Here is a 23,997-nt window from a genome sequence, read left to right as displayed (position 1 = left end):
GAACTAATTGAAGTCGATGCGTTAGCTGCCATCCATCCGACAACGGCTTCAATTTGTTCGTCCCGCAGCAGTGGGGTACGACAAGCTCCTACAAAGCTGCGCATAAAGGACTGTTCCCTGGTAAAACTGGGGGATGCTGAGTCACTGGTGCCCGCAGCAGGCACAGAATCCCCATGTCCTCTCCCTGCAGAAACTCCACACCCACGACCACATGCCTTACTCCCTGCCTTCTTCATCTTGGTAGACTGATAAAGCTAGGCAGAAAAGTACTAAGGGCTTAGTGTGCTTATTCCTGAACAGCTGCTAACAGGTATAAGAAGCACTAAGTTTATAAAGTGTGGACTAGACTTTAATATGCGCTAATGTGGCCTACACAACTGTAAAGTGGAGTGTTTGGTGAACTTTTATTAACTTTTTTTTATACAAAAAGACACCTAATGTGCCCAAAGATGTAAAACTGATAGTATCACAAACTTTTTGTAGCTATTACAATGCAGGAAGGTAACCTACAATGCAATAGATGAGGCTCCAAAAAATAGGCTAATACTAATCTGGCTGGGGCTGCAGGGCACAAGCCAGCAGAAAGGCTCCTCTATCTACTCCTATATAGTGTTTGCAAATATTCTAGCTGGATATGGATGGAACCACACTAATAGGAAAAATCTGGAAAAATGAGCAGCACTAATGCAAAAAAGGACAATGTATGAGGCAGTGACGCACGCTGAGCGGACTACAACCGGAGGTGGCTGCAGAACACACTACAGCATGAGCTGCACTCACACACAGAGACCTCGCAGACAGCCGTGAACAGTGCTGCAAGGTTGCAGAAAAGCTCCTCTATCTACTCCTATATAGCGTTTTCAAGCAATCTAGCTGGATACGGATGGAACCACACTAATAGGAGAAATCAGAAAAAAATGAGCTGCACTAATGCAAAAAAGGACAATGTATGAGGCAGTGACGCACGCTGAGCGGACTACAACCAGAAATGGCTGCAGAACACACTACAGCGTGAGCTACACTCACACACAGAGACCTCGCAGACAGCCGTGAACAGCGCTGCAAAGCAAAAGAAAGCTTCTCACACAGCGGTTGCTAAAGTAGCCTGGGTAAAGCACAATAAAGCAAATCGCTAGCTCAAAATGTCCCTCAGAGTCAGAACAGCAGCGTCCTGTCCCTAAGTAAATTCACAGCAGAGTGAACCCAAAATGGCGGCAGCTGCTTTTATAGTGCATCATGACATCATTTCAGCAGCCAATCACAGCCATGCCATTAGTTAACATGCCTAACATGCATAACAGGATGTGCCCACACTTCTTAGGATTCCTCTTTGGCTGAATAAAATCAAACTGGCTCATTGCAATATGAGAACTTCCGATTCTGGTATTCGATATTCTAAAAGTATCGGAACTCAGTATCGGAACTCCGATACCGGGAATACCGGCCGATACCCGATATTGCAGTATCGGAATGCTCAACACTAATAATAAGAGGAATTAGAATTCCTCCAAAAAAGTTCAAAAAATAGCACAGCAAAAAAAGGGCAACAGTATTTACCTGACCAGGTCTCAGAACTAATGCACTCAGGATGCAACAAAGCCATGTAATAAAGATTGCAAATACACAGGCTGGTATTTTCACAATAACGTAATGGAAACTTACTTTAACTTAAATCAAGAGCTGCAAAATACTTTATCTTATTGGTGCAGCAAAGCATGCTCAAGACTTGGTCCTCTATCAATTGCAATGCCTAGACAACCATCTGTCTCCACCCATGGCACTAATTTATGGTTCAAGGAACAGTTGAACTCTACCAGTGCATAACAACTACGATCATAGTTGTGTGTACACTGTGGTTGGTGCTTACCCCATGTTGACCAAATAATCAAGGTCTTAATAACCAGTACCACTTGACTACAGACTCCTAGTGGTTAAAGACAGGTAGTCTTTACGTTTACCAGTAGCTCCAGTTCCCCAAAACAGGAGAATTCTCAATTTGACACTTACACACTAGAAGGCTATAGTCCTTGCAGTCACTCAAGCATTATAATCCCTACAGGACCGTACACTACCTGTGTCATTGGTGCAACAAATGTCCATTGGTTTTGCCTTGTCTTTTTCACAAATACATGTCACCGTTGATTTTATTGGTCTTTACATTGTATGACCAATATTTCTGGTTTCTCACTTCTAACCTGCCGCAAACTGTGCTGTAAACGGGGGTAGCGCGCATGGCTCTCTCTCCTCTGCCCTAATGGATTCTGCAAAAGGAACCTAAATCTGCCACTGCCCTTTTGCTGCCCTTTTCCTAACTTTGCACTGTCTATGCTTTGGTCTTTACTCTGATCTTTACTCTGACAACTAACCAAAACTCTTTTGTGTCTTTCAAACTACTTCCTGTTTTGCAGAGCTCTCCTCTCTGGAAACCATATCTCTTCATTCTGTACCTTTTTATACAGGTTATATACAAATCAGATCTACAGTTTTAGCTGAAGATGAAGTAGCAAAAAACTGGTAACAGATTCCCTTTAAGCATCTCTGTGCTGGTACAGAATAGTGTGCCATAAAGTCAGTATAAATTAATTTATTCCTCACTGATTTAATAATGACTAGATAACATGCAACAAGAATTCCTGGTTACCAGGAAGCCAGCATTAAGCATATCTTTGATGTTGGTGCCAAACATATCATTGGTTATATAATATAGTTCTAACAAGAAGATGCCAACAAACTGGTCACAACAGTTAGCGCTTGAATTACCAAAGTTGTCCTAAAAGCGACATGTAACACCCATCCACAGGATATGTAATAAATGTATAATCACTGTTGGTCGACCAATGTAGTACCACCAATCAAGAGAAAGGGGACCCTTCATTATCTAGAAGTCCAGCTATCGATTTCTCATCTATCCAATGGAGAAGTGATGAATGTAGTTTATGATACAATTTGTTTAATAAGACTATTAAACACTAGGCAAAAAGCATGTCACTGACGGGCACAATGTTTACTACTGGACCTGCCAAATGTGTGACTAGGCCACCGAAGGTTGGTGATCATTTAGAGAATAGTATATACAAATGTGTCACTAGTTACAGTCTACAATAAGTAAAAGTTTTATTCGGTGTTAGTTTTTCCAGCAAAACATGGTGGGATAATTAATAAATGCTAGTTTGAGTTTTCCACTGTGGTTTCACCACAACAGTAAGATGTGCGATTGGAGATTGGCAATATAATCTTGTAGAATCCATATTACAACCACTATTCCAACAATAAAAAAATATCTTTGAATTCTCAGCCAAAATTCCCAATGGGGCTTTTCAAGAGAAATTCAACAGAGAATTCTACAGCTAAGAACACATCAGATAGAATTCTCAAGCTCTTTCCTAAGGCAGCTTTACATCTGCTGCTTTCTTTATTGAGTTGTAGCATTCCGCAAGTGCTGAATGGGAAACACCTGCCTTTGATTTTCCTAGCTTTAGAAAAACCCTAAAATGTAAAAAATGAGTACTTTATATGAAAAGCTGCAACCTTTAGTTAAGAAATGTGTTATGTGAGAGAAATAAAACTCTTATTCCTTCTTATCACACTTTAAAGTGTATTTTTCTGAGGCCATCAAACAACTGAAAGCAAAGCCATATGTTCTTTGTGACTGGAAATATACGCTTGCTTGAGAGTTATGGAAGACATTTTCTTTTTCTGTTCCTATAGATGTTATCCATTGCTGAGTGGCCTTATGCAAAGTGTGTTACATAAAGATTGCTGTATATATTTTAGCCAATTACATGACAATTCTGGAACTAATCCACAACAAATAGAACAGGCTTTATGAAACTCTTCCAATCCATTGGGCCATTGTTTAACCACCTTTTACATCCAGTGCACAATACTTTATTTTATAGTTTTTAGATAGGACATGCACCAAATATGAACATGACTCCATATCTGCATTTGTTTTTCACAGCAAAGTTATAATCCAAATTCACTTTTGTGCTGCACTTTAGGAAATTATTAGCTAAATTTCACAGAAATTAGCTGACTTCGTGTATACATGGCTTAAACATATGGACAAAAAAACACATTTAAAATCTCGGCAACTGATGGTTAATTTTATTATTGTTATTTATTTTAGAGCACCAGGGGTTTACATACATATATATTAAATACTTTATATATAACATCAGAGTCCCAGTCTCTCTGCAAATAGGTTCATAAAAAAAAACAAATACACAGTCCACAGTCCACATGAGCTGGTTGTCGCTTTAACACAGGTGACCAAAGTCTTTGAAGTGGGCCTCATTCAGACCCAAAAGTCTTTCTCTGTGTGTGGCTCCACGTGACCCTGGTCCTTCTGAGGACAGTCTTCCCCTCCCTCCTTTCAGCGGACCATGGGCCCTTTAACGGTGGTGGGCTGCATTTTAAACATGAGGCTAGTCCAAGGGTCAAAGTGGGGCAAAGTTCAGGAGCACCCAGTCCAGCAGCCACATCCAGAGTCCACTGTCCTTAACCCCCGTGGTGTTTTGGTCCCATGATCCAGCAAGGGAGGCACCAACGGGTGCAAAACACACTTGGATGAGGGGAAAGCCATTACACGTGGCTGTCAACTGGTGGCCACATCAGACGCCATTGTCCTTGGACGTTATGCAGGGCTGACTGCCCTCTTAGGGACACGGAATACTCGCTTTGCTCTGGGTGCAACTGGCACCAATATCAAAACTTAAAGGGGCCGCTCAGTCTGTACTCGGCCGCTGAGTTGCACAGTAGGCCGCATTGGGACCCTGTACCACCACATATACCTGAGATGAGGACCCACTGGAGGAGGAGTCTTCACTATTCCTCCAGCTCCGCACTCACTCCAGTGGTGGTCCTGTAGTTCCTTGAGCCACCAGCACCGCTGACACATTGAAGCCGCCTCAATGCCCTGAGGCACTGCTCTCTCCTGTGCGGCCGGGGCAACTGCGCCTGCAGCAGCTGGCCGCTCCACATCTAAGGTCTCCAGCGGTGGACTGTTCCCCCTGTCGGAGGCCATTCTTATGGCCACTACGTAGGGCCCCCGGGGTCCCTGCTCTTTAATGAAATCCATGTAGTCTCCTTCTCGGAGGGGACCACAAAACATGAGGGACCCAGCGTTAATGTATACCTTGGCCCCGGTCTCCAACTCTTGCAGGAATCCATACCCCCGGTTCTGATTGAGGTACTGGATGAGGCTGCGGGTCATCCGGCCTGCTGCAGTTCCCCTGCCAGGACACTGCAGTTCCACAAAGATGCAGTGCTCCCGAATTACCTCAAAGATCCACTTGACCTCCGTAGGCACATGAGGCTCCTCTGCACGCAAGTTGCGGATGTCAGCTGGAATGCATGCGGCCTGGGGAAGCACGTGTTCTGGCGCATCCAGGGAAGATGGTGGAGTCGGTAGCCGAGGCATCTCTGGGGATGACGGCGGGGCCATGGGAGGTGAGTAGGTCGAGGGCAGAGGAAAGGGGTGGCCAGACAGGGGTCCCTTACTCACCACCACAGCCATCTGTAGTCCTCTTGCATGGCCGCCAGCATCGATGATAGCAGCTGTCATGATCCCCTGCAAGACCACCTCCAAAGTCTTCCGCACTCCTCGGAGTTCCCACCGAAGTGCCATCAGGTCCTCATCCTCCGCCGGTTGCTGGCTTGGCCGCCAACATGGGGTCGCTCCTCCAAGTCTTCTGACCACAAGGCCTCGAACCTCAGGCCCACCTCCACTTGGACCTTGGAGCGCCTCCAATCCTGGCAGCCGATGCCGCGGTAGGACATGCTGCACCTCTCCGTGTCAGCCGATAATGGCATCTAATCTGACAGTCCAACTTTTTCAGGTTCCACCCATTCATGGGTGGAGTCATTCCTTTTTGTTCCACCCATTCTTCCTGCTCAGGCAGTAAGGTCGGCAGCTCCTTCTTCGCCCGCACCCATTCTGGGCGGGCATCTGTCACTACAGAGTGCGGCCTTCTCTCTCCTGGTGACAAATTTCCTCTAGGATGTCCACAAAAGGAAGGAGTTCAGGTCTGAGAGAGACTGAGTCAGAGTCAATGAGCAATATGTAGTGAGTAATGGAAGCTATTAGTACATTAGTTACATTACATTAGTACATTAGTACAGTCATGGCCAAATGTATTGACACCCCTGCAATTCTGTCAGATAATACTCAGTTTCTTCCTGAAAATGATTGCAAACACAAATTCTTTGGTATTATTATCTTCATTTAATTTGTCTTAAATGAAAAAACACAAAAAGAATTGTCCTAAAGCCAAATTGGACATAATTCCACGCCAAACATAACAAAGAGGGTGGACAAAAGTATTGGCACTGTTCGAAAAATCATGTGATGCTTCTCTAATTTGTGTAATTAACAGCACCTATAACTTATCTGTGGCACCTAACAGGTGTTGGCAATAACTAAATCACACTTGCAGCCAGTTGACATGGATTAAAGTTGACTCAACCTCTGTCCTGTGTCCTTGTGCGTACCACATTGAGCATGGAGAAAAGAAAGAAGACCAAAGAACTGTCTGAGGACTTGAGAAACCAAATTGTGAGGAAGCATGAGCAATCTCAAGGCTACAAGTCCATCTCCAAAGACCAGAATGTTCCTGTGTCTACCGTGCGCAGTGTCATCAAGAAGTTTAAAGCCCAAGGCACTGTGGCTAACCTCCCTAGATGTGGACGGAAAAGAAAAATTGACAAGAGATTTCAACACAAGATTGTGCGGATGTTGGATAAAGAACCTCCACTAACATCCAAACAAGTTCAAGCTGCCCTGCAGTCCGAGAGTACAACGGTGTCAACCCGTACTATCCGTCGGCATCTGAATGAAAAGGGACTGTATGGTAGGAGACCCAGGAAGACTTCACTTCTTACCCCGAGACATAAAAAAGCCAGGCTGGAGTTTGCCAAAACTTACCTGAAAAAGCCTAAAACATTTTGGAAGAATGTTCTCTGGTCAGATGAGACAAAAGTAGAGCTTTTAGGGCAAAAGCATCAACATAGAGTTTACAGGAGAAAAAAGAGGCATTCAAAGAAAAGTACACGGTCCCTACAGTCAAATATGGCGGAGGTTCCCTGATGTTTTGGGGTTGCTTTGCTGCCTCTGGCACTGGACTGCTTGACCGTGTGCATGGCATTATGAAGTCAGAAGACTACCAACAAATTTTGCAGCATAATTTAGGGCCCAGTGTGAGAAAGCTGGGTCTACCTCAGAGGTCATGGGTCTTCCAGCAGGACAATAACCCAAAACACACTTCAAAAAGCACTAGAAAATGGTTTGAGAGAAAGCACTGTAGACTTCTAAGGTGGCCAGCAATGAGTCCAGACCTGAATCCCATAGAACACCTGTGGAGAGATCTAAAAATGGCAGTTTGGAGAAGGCACCCTTCAAATATCAGGGACCTGGAGTAGTTTGCCAAAGAAGAATGGTCTAAAATTCCAGCAGAGCATTGTAAGAAACTCATTGATGGTTACCGGAAGCGGTTGGTCGCAGTTATTTTGGCTAAAGGTTGTGCAACCAAGTATTAGGCTGAGGGTGCCAATACTTTTGTCCGGCCCATTTTTGGAGTTTTGTGTGAAATGATCAATGTTTTGCTTTTTGCTTCATTCTCTTTTGTGTTTTTTCATTTAAGACAAATTAATTGAAGATAATAATACCAAAGAATTTGTGTTTGCAATCATTTTCAGGAACAAACTGAATATTATCTGACAGAATTGCAGGGGTGTCAATACTTTTGGCCATGACTGTATATGGCAGATCAGTTTGGTCTGCCAGTGACAAATAACACCACAATGGCTAATTTTCCCCTAGAGCTAGATGTCCCAGGTTAATTTGAATAGTGCAGGATACCATATACATACATGTAAAATGTGAATGTCCCCTAGAGGTTTTTTTGACATCTAAGGGATATATTATAAACGTGTAAGGAAAAAGCCGGTCGGCACTCAGAGGTTCTACTTCCCAGTGATCCAGCGGAAGGGTGAGACTCTCATGTGCACCATCTTATGTACTTGTTTGGACTGTACTATATGTTGCTGACTCTTGGTGATCCAATAAAGTATTACCGCAGTGTATTACCCTCACCTTGTGTTGTCTGAGTAGTATTCTGCCCAAGGGGAAGGAGTACAAGTGTTTAGTGGAATGAGCTCTGGTCGTGTAGTCTTTCTAAAGACAGCCAGGCCAGCGGATGAGAGCACTCACTGACCCTCATGTCTCCATCATGCAATTATGTTCTTCAGTCCAGGTTGCAAAAATGTTCTCTTTGACCAACTTTTTTGACTCCAGTGATGAGTCCTGTCCTGGCTGTCCCATTCACACAAAATAATGGATACTTTGTGTATCCTCTTTGCTGCCAAAGGAGCAAAGAGAGAACTATCAGATCAACACATACTGACTATTCTTGATCCTCATAGTTAAGCTTCTTAAGAATAAAGTCTAAATTCTCATAGCTTTCCTTCAAGTGTACAGAATGCCCTACAGGCATTGAATCATGCTGCCATTGTGCAGTAGCACAGCTTTCAGACTTTTTTGGATTAATCAATAAAGTATTTCCACTCACTTATATTGTACTCAATGTAAAAATGTTTCCATCAGCCCAGGAACATCACTGAAATACACTAGAGCACTATCTTGAGGAAAGTATGGAAGGAATTTGTTTTCTCTGCTTTGTGCCATGAAAACCATTTCTAATCAATCTAATGACACTAAAATCATCCACCAAAGGTCACGCAAAGGTGTCAAAGTACAGTATGCTGCAAGAAAAAGCCTATGGAGTCGGTGTTTGTAAAAAAAATGTATATGATGGAATTTTTTTATTTTTTTACTGAGCTCAGTGAAAACAGATTTTCCCATTGCTGAGATAGAGGAAGGCAGTGGCTGCTGATAAAATTCTATACTGATCGAAGGAGGGGAGTAGAAGGAAGGAGCCAGAGGAGGAGCTCCTCCCTCCTCTTGTCTACATAGAATCTTATGGGCACTAAATGCCATTTCCTATCTCAGTAATGTAAAAATCTATCTTCACTAAATACAGATTTTACCCATGAATTGAGAATTTTGGGTAGGAATAATCAGTTCAGTAGAAGAAAGAAGATTTCTCTGCTAAGATAAATTACAAGGTTTCTTATTTTCATGTGAACATTTATGAAATTAAAATGATGGATACTCATTATTAAAAGTGGAACATAAAGCGTAACTGTAAGGACATATTACAAAAGAGTCCCATGGATGATGAAAAAAATGTAGCCAAATGTTTTTTTTTCATTTTGTGCATAATACCCTTAATAAAAGGGATAAAAAAAACTACATAAAGGTATAACATAACAATAATATGTGCAAAAGATATTTTAGTAGCCCAAGAAATTCTGCATAAGTTCCATCCTTTGGTCATTCAGTAAATGGAGGAATAACTCATCAGCATGTTTTTTGTATACAAAGATCTCATCTACATAAATAAGTAAAATGACTTTCTAAATCATGTATGCCAATAAGGTAATATGGATTCTTTTGTATGGTATTGCTGCTGAACTTAGTCCGAATATGTTACTGCAAAAAAAATAAACATCCCCAAGTCTATGTTGAAAGCAATAAAGGGTGAAAATCCAGCCTCATGCACATTTACGATTTTGTAGTTCGATAGTGAAACTTTCTTTGACCTTGCTTATATGTTTTTCTTAACTTTCAGCATGTTGGGGATTCTGTTTTTTGCAACACTGATTCCATCAATATCAACACAAGACACCGATGAGACCATAACATATACGGTAAGACTATTCTAATCAATTTACATGTATTTTTAAGTCCATAAATCTACTATATTAAGATTTTATGATTGTATTAAGGTTTTTTTTACATTTCTAGATACTTCAATATTGATGATTTAACCTTAAATCAGCTGATTGGTGTGGGTGCCTTAAGTGTGAACCCTACATATTCGATAATAATAATCGGTGGAGGCTTCTAGGAGAAATATAGGATAAGAGCTTGAGACTCTCTAGATTTTATGTAGATGTAGACTCCCTGGGACCTCAGAAAATGGTCAGCTTCATACGTGTTGCCACCATTCCACTTTTTTTGGCTGGTAAAAATCAGCAGTCATTAGGAGAATTGATGGTAAAGGCTCAATTGATCTTTAAAGTGGCGAAAAAGGAAAAACTTACCCCTTTATATCCAGGTTATAACTATACTATATGATTGGAAAGTTTTGGGAACACAGTGTGGATATATTGTTACAAAGTCACAGTTATTCCTAACCATACATAAGCATAACCATTAACACATAAAAATTGAGAGCAATTTCCAACATTTACAATTTCTGCTGCTTGAACACTAGCAATTTCAAGGTCAAGAAAATGTATCAGGAGTAACTAAGTAGGAGTGGTATTATTTGTTACTAATATTACTGGGTTATGCAATAAGTAAAAAAAAAAAAACAAAGGAATGCTATGTAAAATAATAATAACATCATTTCTACCAATAGTAATAACTAAAAGCTGCCTCAGTTTAGCAACCTTTTGCAGAACACGTTTTAATTTAATTTGTCCATGGCCATGTTAATATTCAATTTCAGCTGCCAAAACTATCCACATTTTTTTCCTTAGCATTTCCCAGGGGACTATTTCCTATAAATTAGATGAGTGATGAGCATTTTGTGTTTTTTTCTGAGTTAATACACAATAATGATTCTGCACATTGTCAGGCAAAAGTGAAATTGAAGAACCATCAAGAATCTACAACTTTGTATAAAAATGCACAAATATAGACATAACCACTCTGGGACTATGCCATATATTTAAACCATAAAGTGGCCTGTATGTAGACATAGAGGGGGACATTTATTGTAGAGTTTCTTATGTCAGGGTGCTTTGGATTAGGACTGGGGTATTTTACATCTGTCTTAATAAATCTGCTCGATACTGCTCAGGAGTAAAGTAGGGGCCTCTGAGATTAGCAGTGTATTTTGTCTAGTGCCGAATACTTTATATTAGTAAAGTGTAAAAAAAAAATCACAAAACAACTTACAAGTTGTCCACACATGAATTACCAGATGCTCAAAAATTTGGCCATTTTAAGGTTAAGTTTTCTGGCATTTTTGGGCTGGATTGACTGGACGGCAAAAGGAGTACATGCCCTGGGGCATCCAACAGCTTGAAGATCACAGGGGCTTCTGCCCTCCCTGATGACTGATTAATGATTCTATCCAGATTTTATAATGATCTGTAGCATTTAATTTATTAAAAATGTTGGAAATTAATTATTTGCCCTGAGATGGGCATATATCTCATCAATCATAAGTGTTACCACAATTTTAACTATGACTATTCATGTTGAAATTGAATAAACTGCCTGATTTTGAGAGGAACATGTGTTTTGTGGCTCTCTTAAATCTCTCCTTTGTTCCCCTGGGAGAGTGCGGCTGCATCGGGACCAAGAGGCTCCAGAGAGCCCCTGCAGGGCTTCTAATTATGAGGGCAATCTGGCCTATTTCTCCGGGTCTGAGGTTCTGGGGGCCCCTGGCCAGATTGCCCTCATGTGTGGCAGACAGGGAGCGATCCCAGCAGCTCCGCTGCCTACAAGAGAAAACAGGAGCGGAGCTGCAGGGATCCATCTTGCTTCCTGCCCGGCAACTGTGCTTCCTGTCACTGACACAGACAGCAGCACCGCTGGATGACGTCGCTGGATGATGTCATCATTCAGCGGCCAGCTGTGCCATAGAGAGGAAGCAGCCGGAGGCAGTGATGCTGCGGGAGAGCATGCAGACAGGTGAGAGGTGCTGTGTGTGTGTTTCTTTTTTGTATGTATGTGTGTTGTGTGTTTGTAGAGATGAGTGGTGGTGTGTGTGTGCGTGCATGTGTAGCGCTGCGGGAGAATGTGCACAGAGGTGAATGGTGCTGTGTGTGTCTGTGTGTGTAGGTGGAGGAGAAGGCAATGATGGGGGTGATGGGGAGAAGGCAATAATGGGGGTGATGGAGAAGGCAATGATAGGGAGAAGGCAATGATGTGGAGAAAGCAATGATGGGGTGATGGAGAAGGCAATGATGGGGGTGATGGGGAGAAGGAAATGATGGGGTGATGGAGAAGGCAATGATGGGGTGATGGGGAGAAGGCAATGATGGGGGTGATGGGGAAAAGGCAATGATGGGGGTGATGGAGAGAAGGCAATAATGGGAGTAATAGGAAGAAGACAATAATGGGGGTGATGGAAAAGGCAATGATGGGGAGAAAGCAATGATGAGATGATGGAGAAGGCAACGATGGGGGTGATGGGGAGAAGGCAATGATGGGGTGATGGGGAGAAGGCAATGATGGGGGTGATGGGTAGAAGGCAATGATGGGGATGGTGGTGGAGGAGGAAATGATAGAAGTGGTGGAATGGGCAAGGATGGGGATGGGGAGGAGGAAATGATGGAGGCGGTGGGAAGGGCAATGATGGGGTGGGGAAAGGGCAATAATGGAGATGGGGAGAAGGGAATGATGGTGATAGTGGAAAAGACAATAATGTGAGTGATGGAGAAGGAGGCAATAATGGGGTGGTGGAGAAGAGGGCAATGATGGTGGTGGTGGAAAGGGCAATGATGGGGTGATGGACAGGTCAATGATGGGGTGGTAGGGGAGAAGGCAATGATGGAGGTAGTGGAAAGGGCAATAATGGGGGTGGTGGGGAGGAGGAAATGATGGTGGTGGAATTGGCAATGATGGGAGTGGTGGGGGAAGAGACAATGATGGGGTGGTGGGGGAGGAGGAAATGATGGAGGTGGTGGAATGGGCAATGATGGGGTGGCAGGGGAGAAAGCAATGATAGTGGTGGGGGAGAAGGTATTGATGGAGATGGTTAAAAGGGCAGTGATGTGGTGGGAAGAGGAAAATAATGGGATGCGGGGGGAGGAGGAAAATGAGAGGTGTGGGGGATTGGGATGGGAGGAAGGGGAACTTATAATGGACTTAGTAACAGGGGTAGGTGGAGGAAGACATTATTATCACTTATTATGTCTAACACAGTCCCTTAGTACATAGTGTACGTACTTATTATGTATAACACAGTCCTTTAGTATATAGTGTACTCACTTATTATGTCTAACACAGTCCCTTAGTATAGTGTACATAATTATTATGTATAACACAGTCTCTTAGTACATAGTGCACTCACTAATTCTGCATGACACCATCCTTAGTTACATAGTTTCCTCTTTTATTATGTATAGCACCATCCCTTATTACATACCATCCTCTCTAGTTATATATGTTGCCATCCCTTATTATATAGCTTCCTCTGCTATATAGTGTATAGTGCTGTCTTTTACATAGTGTATTCTTGTTAATTTTGTTATTCACAGCGCTCTCTTTTATTAAATAGTCCCCTCTCTTTTTAGATATAAAATGACTGCTGATGGAGCAGCCGGTGACCAGAGTACCAGTCCATCAGCTCCTCCATTAGAAAGGAAGCTTTCCCATGCTCCATCAGCCATCATTGCATTATACAGCTAACAAGACAGGACAGTATGTACTGAAAAACAGGGCTCTATATAATCCAATATGTAAGGGACAGTATTGTACATAGCAAGAGAGGGCCCTGTATAAGGGACAGCAATATACATAATAAAGGAGACTATGTAATATATATATACATCTATGTGTGTATGGCTATATATATATGTAGCTTTGTCGCCATAAAAGGAAGGGGGCCCAGACACATTTCTTGCACAGGGGCCCCAAGCTGTCAGTGTCCGCCCCTGATTCACTCTACAAAAAAAAAACATAAATGCATCTGCTCAAACAAGATGCACTGCCAGCTTGCTGTAATATTGTGTGACACAGGTCATTATACTCTATAGAGAGGGGAGAAGAGAGGAGTATGGAGCAGTGAGAGAAAACAAGCAGAGTGAAACACAGAAACATTATGCTGAGCTTTCCAACAAGTCTTTAACCTCATGCCAAAGCTTGATTCACATCCAGTTAACTCTGAACTTCTGTAAAATAGCCTCCATGCTGCTACTGTTTATCTCTGTGTGCTAAAAAAAATGAAAAGCAGGAATACATCTCTTTATACTGTGCTGTGTACGGGAGAGATCATAGCAACAGAGATATATTGAAGAGATCCCTGCAAATAGTCTCATCCAATCAGTTTAAAGAGGAATGGAAATTAAGAGATAGGGCCTGCAGATGGAAAACTGGATAAAATGTAGGATAGAACTCACATAATGGCCAGATATGGTGTTATTCCTCATGTACGAACACTGGACAGTTTAACCTGAAAAATTACTAGAAAGTATGCTTACCCTTTAATATGCATTAATAAGGATCTCAGTTTTCCCATATTGAAAGTATTTGTAGGACAAGCTCCTACAGGAACAATCAGAATTAAAAGGCATTAATACAGTTAAAGGAGTTGCCTCTTAATGAAATGTCCCAATGCCCCTATTAGTATATATGGACAGATATCTATTTAGTAATATATGCAGTTTGTCTTGTGAAATCTGCTGACAGATCATTCTGAAGCTTATGCAGAATTAGTGAATTAACATGTTTCCCTTGATGCCATAAAACATAAAAATTATACAGCAGAAAGCAAACTAAAATGCTGAACTGTAGCCAACAACTTGACATGACACATTCAATAAGATTAGAATTCTGACAGCAGATGAAGAAAATGAGTCTACCTAGTCTTTCCATTTAACTTGTTAGTGATTTCAGTACATATCTGCATGGATTTTAGGCAACTTGTCAAATTATTTCCTGCTAGTTCTTGCTCACAGAAAGAAAAACTATTAGCAGCTGATTTAGCCTGCTAGCTATCATTTGGGAATTCTTCAAAATCGAGTGATGATCTCCGTGCATTTTATTACTCATCTATCCTTTGGGATTGTAGGGTGAGGCCTGACAAGAGATTAAGCGAGATTTCTAAGGATACATGATCTAGCAACTTTCTCAGAAAAGTGTATACAGTAACTCAGCCATGCTGTCTATTTCGGACCTGATTATCCTTGCCGTTGGCTTTACTGTGGTTTTATATTTTGTTGATGTGTGAGAATAATTGAAATAATAATATCATAATGTTAATAATCTGAGGCAAGATTGTATAACACTTGAAAAAAATTGATTTCCTTTCCTGTATATTGTACACTCTATTGTGTTACAGCACCAATTAAAAAAGGTGTTAATTCACTAATTCTGCATAAGCTTAACAGTTCTAAGAAATTTGTTTAAGGCTACTTTCACACATCAGGTTTTCGGCGTCAGGCGCGATCCGGCATCGTGCCGGAACGCCGGATCCGGCAAATGTTTAGTAAAACCGGATGTGACGGATCCGGTTTTCTGCCGGATCCGTCTTTTTCTTGACAGACAAAACCGGATCCGTCTCATCCGGTTCATCCGTTTTTCTATCCGTTTTTCGACGGATTACGCCGGATCCGGTTTTTAAAATTGACCCTTGTGGCCTTCCGAACGGGATTGGCCACTGGAAAACTATATATAGCATGTTCCTACAGCCCTTCTTTGACAGGTTGTAGAGGAGAAAGTGCAGGTTGGAGAGAAGAGCAAGTTACTGGCGAAGATGGATGTTGTCATTGGAAATATTTTGAAGAATTTGGCGGATTTTATAGCGGAGGCGAATCGTTTGAGGGTGATTGTTCTGGAGAAGGAGAGAGCGAGACAGCAGCGCATCAGGCATCGTAGACGACGTTTGTGGATCCACCCCATCACAGCCAAGAGAATGACGCGTGGGGTCTATTCTACACTCTGCATAGACCTTCGACGAAACCCGGATAAATTTTTTGGATATGTTAGGATGAAAATGGAGAATTTTGATTACTTGGTGGAGCGCATTGCACACCTCATAAGAAAAGCGGACACCTATTGCCGCTTCTCAGTTTCACCCGCAGAGCGTCTGATGGTGACTTTAAGGTAAGCCACATTTATTGGATGTGATCGCATCAGAGCACACTTTCACTGCAATCTTGTTGGTGGTAGTTTGTATCTCCAAGTGTTATAGGTCAGTTTTGGTATGTAATGCTGTGATTTAAAACTAATTTATTGTTTTTTAATTCCCCACAGATTTCTTGCAACTGGAGAATCCCTTTCGTCACTGCATTTCCAGTACAGACTCGGGATTTCCACCATATCTGGAATTGTGAAGTACACATGCCGTGCACTGTGGGACTCCTTAGCTGAAGAGTTTTTACCAGAGCCCACAACAGAGAGGTGGATTGAAATTGCTGACAAGTTTCAACAGATATGTCAGTTTCCCAACTGCTTGGGCGCTGTGGACGGGAAACATATCCGCATTGTAAAGCCAGCTGGATCGGGATCGGAATATTTCAATTACAAGAAATATTTTTCAATTGTCCTCATGGCCATCGCTGACGCGGAATACAAATTTATTGCGGTTGATATTGGGGCCTATGGCCGCTCCAATGACTCTCAAGTTTTCAAACTGTCTGCCATGGGGCGTAAACTGTATGGAAACACCTTCCAGTTCCCACCACCTAGACCGCTGCCGCAAACATCTGGTCCACCTATGCCATTTGTCTGTGTAGGGGATGAAGCCTTCCAGCTGTCAGAACACCTTTTGAAACCGTACTCTAGCAGAGGATTGACAAGACCAAAATGCATTTTTAATTACCGCCTCACAAGAGCAAGAAGAATGGTTGAATGTACCTTTGGTATTCTGACAGCCAAATGGCGGGTCCTATTGACTGCGATCAACCTCAAGACAGAAACTGTGGACGAGGTGATCAAAGCGTGCGTGGTACTCCACAATTTTGTTATCTGCAAGGAACCCATTTCCATTGAGGACACCTCTGAAGAAACCACCTTGCAAGATTACCATGACATTACCACTAGAAGTTCTGTGATGGTTTCAGTAATGAGGGACAATTTTGCACTATACTTTATGTCACCTCAAGGCAGAGTACACTGGCAGGATGACAGAGTGTGAAAGATTTGTGCCCTAACCAAACTTGTGTACCTTCTGTACCAACAGTATATACCTTTGCCAACCAAAGTTGGCTATCTTGTCATGGTCTCTATTTTTAGCTTTAGGCCACAGGTGTGTACCTGGTTGTGTTTTATGCAAAGTATTTCACCTTTTAACAAAAGTTGTGTACATTGTTAGGAAATCACCAACAATAAACACAACTTTTTAGGTGAAATACTTTGCTTCAAACACAACCAGGAACACAACTGTGGCAAAAAGCTAAAATTTACCCACAGTTATATACCTAGTTTTGAATACCATTTCACCTTTTAAATACCCTGTATTTAACCTTTTTCGACGCAGAAAGAAATGACAGACAACCAGTGTAAAATAATTTAACTTTTATTGAAAAATGTTTTTTTTAGTAAACTTTTTTAAAATTTTAATAAACTTGTTTAATAAAGCTTTGAAACCATAAAACTGGTCATTTTTATTTAAATACACACATTATAAATCTGTGTAGTGTGTGGTGGAAATACTGCTGGAGGGGCTGCGGGACACTTCGACACTGGGAGTGTGGAGAGAGGACTGGGATCGTGGTGGGGAAGGAACAGTTAGAGGTGAAGGTGTGGAAAAAACTACAGAATGGGTGGACATGTGGGAAGCAGAAGAGGTGGTGGGTGGTGGAGTGGAGGGTTGGGCAGGGACTGTAGGAGCAGATGATGTTGATGGCAAGTTGTATGGGGAAGGAGTTTGGTACGGGGCAGGTTGCTGGAAGTGGGGAGATGTCTGGTACGGGGCAGGTTGCTGGAAGTGGGGAGATGTCTGGTACGGGGCAGGTTGCTGGAAGTGGGGAGATGTCTGGTACTGGGGAGGTTGCTGGTACTGGGGAGTTTGCAGGTACTGGGGAGGTTGCTGGTACTGGGGAGGTTGCTGGTACTGGGGAGGTTGCTGGTACTGGGGAGGTTGCTGGTGCTGGGGAGGTTGCTGGTGCTGGGGAGGTTGCTGGTGCTGGGGAGGTTGCTGGTGCTGGGGAGGTTGCTGGTGCTGGGGAGGTGGATGGTATGTAATAGGAGGGGGAGGATGGAAAGTGGCTGGAGGGGGTGTAGATGTAATAGGAGGGGGAGGATGGAAAGTGGCTGGAGGGGGTGTAGATGTAATAGGAGGGGGAGGATGGAAAGTGGCTGGAGGGGGTGCAGGTGGAGGAACTACTGTGGTGGGAGGAGGAGGTTGGGAGGTAACTTGCTGGAGAGCAGCGTGGCATGAATGCATTACATGCATCTGCTGGGCAGGAGAGAGCGTTTCCATGCGCTCCACAACAGACCTGAAAAAGGTGTGGTTTGGCGAAGATCTTGCTTCTGAATGCATGGTTTGCAGAAGTGTCTTCACCTCCAGAATGCTGGAGTTGATCTGCTGATAGCCTGCGGAGATTTGCTCTGACAAGACTTTTAGACAGTTCTGGAAAGATGCATTCAGATGCAAGAACTCTGGTGCATAAGTCTTTTCCTGACCCCTCTGCCGCTGCCGCCCAGTACCCGCAGGTGTACTAGAGGTGGCAGGGGCAGAAGGGTGGGGTAAAGGGAAAGCGATCTCCTCACCAGCAGCTTCATGTAATGTAGGCGGCCACGATGCTCCTGTGCTGGTGGATGGGACAGATGGGTCGAATGTGTGGGAAGGCTGGGAAGGTGCAGATGTACCGGGGCGGTCGAAGTGTCCCTCGGTGCCGGTCTCCTCAGGGATCGCCTCAGAAGGGTCCAATCGTGCAGGCTCCCGAGTGCTGCTCACCGTGCTGTGGAATAAAGAGAAAAAAAACAATTAAAATAGTGACATGGTATGGCCCTGGCTGAAAAAAAAAGTTACATCTAAACATTTTTTTGTCACATGTGGTGTGTAATATTTACCTTCTGGTGAGCATTGTCTCCCGGAGGAACGACAGGGCTCGTGCGTACTTGTACTTGCTCCTGCGTCCTCCAGATCCACTCGGGGCCCGCATCTCTTTATTGAACTCCTTCTTGAAACGATCCCTCACAGACCGCCACCGCTTCACAATTCTCTCCCCTGAAACGAGAAAGGACAAAGTGGTTAGTATACAACATCAGTGTTTCCCAAACTCCAGTCCTCATGGTCCCCAGGGGTCATGTTTTCAGGATTTCCAAAGTAAATAGAAATCCTGAACACATGATCCGTGGGGACCACGAGGACTGGAGTTCGGGAAACACTGGTTTAAATCAAGCAACCGGTACTGTATATACTTACGCTCTTTAATCTGGGCCCGAGCTTCGAGGTCCTCCCAGCGGTCCACAAGGAGTGAACAGATTTCCTCCCAGAGTCGTCGGGTAACGATCAGGTCAGCGTGGCGGCGGTCAGCCATATTCCAGAGCGGCTCCCTTTCTCTGACGAGATCGATGAGGCGGTCCACATCAATCCCTCCATCCTCACCGTCAGAGTCGGGAGCACGCTGTGAAGGCTGTTAAAGAAAAAGACAAAAATAACATAATTAGCCTCCACAAAAGAAATGAAATAAAAAGTGCAAAAAAAACAAAGCAAAAATATTTATACTTACACGCTGGTGACCGCCGCGTTGCTGTCGCCGACGACCCTGGGAGGCACTGCGAGGACCTCTTGGCCGAGCACCAGATTGGGAAGACTAGAGAAGAAAACAAAAAATGTTATGTCTTTGGATGTAGGCATTTGTTTGCTGTGTGTGGTCTGCAGAACATTGTTTTCTATGTGTTGTGTGTAGTGTGATGTTGTGTTTCTGCGTTTGATGCAAAAAACTTACCAATTGTGAGCCCACTCCAAGTGTCTGTCCACCCCTTCCTTCTTCTTCTGGGAGCTCCTCTTCATCTTGTGATTCCTGTTTTGAAATAAAAGGCAATGAATACACATATATTACAGAGATGATGGATTTTGGAAATAAAAACTTACCGTCAAACGCTGACGATGCGAGGGAGGGCTCCCAGAAGATGTGCTGTCTTCCTCATGGCCAGACTCCATGGCTGTGGGTGGTGTTTCTGCTGCTGCTGCTGCTGCTGCATCTATTGGGCGGCTGTTGAATAAAGAGAAACAAAGGGCCAATGAATATCTTGATATTCCATAGCCCTAGTTTGGAGGAATGGGGGATTTGATAATTACCGTCTCTCATCTGCTGCTGGACTCCCCTCCCGTTGTTCAGCATGCTGCTCCATTTGGGGTGGTGCTGATGGTGCTGCTGCTGCAGATGTCTGCTGCCTTCTCCTGCTCCTGGTTCTTGGCTTGGGTGGCATGTTGGGTGTGGCTGAGGGTCCCATTGTCTTGCTTTTATATATGTCCTGTGGGCAGAGCTACTGAGCATGCTCAGACCAAAGAAACCGGATCCGGCCGCCGGATCCGGCTTTCGCCGGATCAGGCGCATTGCGGCGCTCTTAGGCTTTCATTGTATGAAAAAGCCGGACACGCCGGATCCGGCGTGTCCGGCTTTTTCGCCGGAGACAAAAAACGTTACAGTAGCCGTTTTTTCCAGACGCCGGATCGCGTCACATTGCCGGATCCGGCGAAAATCGGATGAAACGCATGGCCATCCGGCTCGATCCGGCTCTAATGCAAGTCAATGGGGGGGAAACCGGATCCGGCATTGCATTTCGCCGGATCCGGTTTTAGTCAAAAGCGCCGGATCGCGCCTGACACCGAAAACCTGATGTGTGAAAGAGGCCTAATAATATTATCTCTTTATAAATGTAAACATATCTTTCTTTGATAACATAACATTAAAAGTGAACAACAGAAATTCAACTTAAAATGCTGAATATTTTTAACGACTAAGAATGAGATAGATGCCTAATATGTACTTTCTCACCTTAAAAAAGCCCAGTATTGTCTAAATAATATTAAAAATCAATTAAAGAATCTGTATTTAGAAATGATCTAACATATACTGTAAAATACCTGACTATGAGATAGTTAACCAATTAAGGAAACATGTTTTTTGCACCTTCAGGACCTGGCAATTTTTTTTATTTCACTTTTTCATCATCATTTTCCAAAAACTGAAAAAAAATTATATTCAAGTCAATGTGGCCATATGAGGGCTTTTTGCAAGATATTTTTGGGTACATACAGTGCTTTGAAAAAGTATTTATGCCCATTACACCCATAAACGTAAATGTATTTTATTGTGATTTTATGTGATATACCATCATAAAGTAGGAAGTATTTGTGAAGTGTGAAGGAAATTACCATATATACTGGCGTATAAACCGAGATTTTCTGCCCATTTTTTGGGGCTGAAAGTTCTCCTTTCGACTTATTACGTGGGTCATATATCAGGGGTCGGCAGGGGAGGGGGAGCGGGGGTGTCAGATCATACTTATCCCCTCTGGCATGGTCTCCCAGCCCCCCTGCTTCTCCCACTGTCGCAGGCGCCTTCCTTCAGCGGTCACGTGGTACCGCTCATTAAAGTCATGAATATGCGCATATTCATGACTTTAATGAGCGGTACCACTTGACCGCTGAAGGAAGGAATAGCTGTCAGAGAACGTGGGAGAAGTGGGGCTGCAGAGACCGCACCAGGAAGGGGTAAGTATATGCGATATTCACCTGTCCTTGGTCCACTGCTGTGTTCTGCTCTGTCCTTTGCATCCTCTGTCTGTGACGTTCAGGTCAGAGGGCACCATGACACAGTTATTGCGCTCCGCACCTTCTGCCTGAACAGTCACTGACAGAGGGACCTGGAAGACAGAGCGGAGTGCAGCAGTGGACTGGGGACAGGTGAATATCTCAGGTGTCGGGGCTTTGAGCCAGCGGTGACACCGGCACCTGGCACCTGTCCCCCATAGCGCGCTGGTGTCCCCACCTGCTTAGTACACTGGCACCTGGCCCCCAGTGACAAGAGGTGAGTATGTCATTTTTATTTTATTTGCAGCAGCAGCAGCATCTTACGGGGCAGCATATGTAGGCTATCCTATGGAGCATCTTAGGCGGCAGCATATGGGGCCTATTCTATAGAGCATCTTATGGGGCAGCATATGGGGGGCTATTTTATGGAGCATCTTATGGGCAGCATATGGGGGCATAATCTATGGAGCATCTTATGGGGCATAATCTATGGAGCATCATATGGGCATAATCTATGCAGAATTTTATGGGGCCATAACCTTTATGGTGCAGCCTATGGGGCATATTATTCTATAGAGCATCTTATGGGGCCATTATTAACCTTTGTGCAGCATTATATGGGGTTTATTTTGTATGGAGCATCTTATGGGGCCATCATTAACTGTATGAAGCATTACATGGGGCTCCTGATTCAATATGGATATTCAAAAACATTTAACCTACTGATGTCTCAATTAATTTTACTTTTATTAGTATCTTTTTTTATTTTTGAAATTTACCAGTCGCTGCTGCATTTCCCCCCTAGGCTTATACGTGAGTCAATATGTTTTCCCAGTTTTTTGTGGCAAATTAGGGGGGTCGGCTTATACTCGTGTCGGCTTATACACAGGTATATACGTTCTATATGGTTTTCTAATTATATAAATCTGAAAATTGTGATGTGAATTTGAATTTAGCCCTCTATATCCTGATACTCTTAAATAAAATCATCAATCATCTTCAGAAGTTACATACAGTCATATGTAAAAGTTTGGGCACCCCTATTAATGTTAACCTTTTTTCTTTATAACAATTTTGGTTTTTGCAACAGGTATTTCAGTTTCATATATCTAATAACTGATGGACTCAGTTATATTTCTGGATTCAAATGAGGTTTATTGTACTAACAGAAAATGTGCAATCTGCATTTAAACAAAATTTGACAGGTGCAAAAGTATGGGCACCCTTATCATTTTCTTGATTTGAACACTCCTAACTACTTTTTACTGACTTCCTGAAGCACTAAATTGGTTTTGTAACCTCATTGAGCTTTGAACTTCATAGCCAGGTGTATCAAATCATGAGAAAAGGTATTTAAAGTGGCCACTTGCAAGTAGTTCTCCTATTTGATTCTCCTATGAAGAGTGGCATCATGGGCTCCTCAAAACAACTCTCAAATGATCTGAAAACAAAGATTATTCAACATAGCTTTTCAGGGGAAGGATACAAAAAGTTGTCTCAGAGATTTAACCAGTCAGTTTGCACTGTGAGGAACATAGTAAGGAAATGGAAGAACACAGGTACAGTTCTTGTTAAGCCCAGAAGTGGCAGGCCAAGAAAAATATCAGAAAGGCAGAGAAGAAGAATGGTGAGAACAGTCAAGGACAATCCACAGACCACCTCCAAAGACCTGCAGCATCATCTTGCTGCAGATGGTGTCACTGTGCATCGGTCAACAATACAGCGCACTTTGCACAAGGAGAAGCTGTATGGGAGAGTGATGCGAAAGAAGCCGTTTCTGCAAGCACGCCACAAACAGAGTCGCCTGAGGTCTGCAAAAGCACATTTGGACAAGCCAGTTACATTTTGGAAGAAGGTCCTGTGGACCGATGAAACAAAGATTGAGTTGTTTGGTCATACAAAAAGGCATTATGCATGCGCTGTATTGTTGACCGATGCACAGTGACACCATCTGCAGCAAGATGATGCTGCCGGTCTTTGGAGGTGGTCTGTGGATTGTCCTTGACTGTTCTCACCATTCTTCTTCTCTGCCTTTCTGATATTTTTCTTGGCCTGCCACTTCTGGGCTTAACAAGAACTGTACCTGTGTTCTTCCATTTCCTTACTATGTTCCTCACAGTGGAAACTGACAGGTTAAATCTCTGAGACAACTTTTTGTATCCTTCCCCTGAAAAGCTATGTTGAATAATCTTTGTTTTCAGATCATTTGAGAGTTGTTTTGAGGAGCCCATGATGCCACTCTTTATAGGAGAATCAAATAGGAGAACTACTTGCAAGTGGCCACTTTAAATACCTTTTCTCATGATTTGATACACCTGGCTATGAAGTTCAAAGCTCAATGAGGTTACAAAACCAATTTAGTGCTTCAGGAAGTCAGTAAAAAGTAGTTAGGAGTGTTCAAATCAAGAAAATGATAAGGGTGCCCATACTTCTGCACCGGTCAAATTTTGTTTAAATGCAGATTGCACATTTTCTGTTAGTACAATAA

At 43.1% G+C, this 23,997-nt stretch overlaps 1 protein-coding gene across 1 annotated transcript in view; it reads left to right on the top strand.

The window, feature by feature from the left end:
* Positions 1 to 23,997, top strand: part of EFEMP1 (EGF containing fibulin extracellular matrix protein 1) — a 151,630-nt gene that overhangs the window by 44,422 nt on the left and 83,211 nt on the right. The window contains exon 2 of the mRNA XM_073576655.1: positions 9,690 to 9,768. Coding sequence (XP_073432756.1) covers positions 9,691 to 9,768 — 78 coding nt within the window. The 5' untranslated portion in view covers position 9,690. The remainder of the gene's footprint in view (positions 1 to 9,689; positions 9,769 to 23,997) is intronic.

Source organism: Dendrobates tinctorius, unplaced genomic scaffold, assembly GCF_039654945.1.
Source record: "Dendrobates tinctorius isolate UK_male_01 unplaced genomic scaffold, ASM3965494v1 ptg000050l, whole genome shotgun sequence".
NCBI classification, from domain to species: Eukaryota; Metazoa; Chordata; class Amphibia; order Anura; family Dendrobatidae; genus Dendrobates; species Dendrobates tinctorius.
The sequence above is the reverse complement of the archived record's forward strand: the minus strand, read 5'-3'. Positions and strand labels throughout refer to the sequence as shown.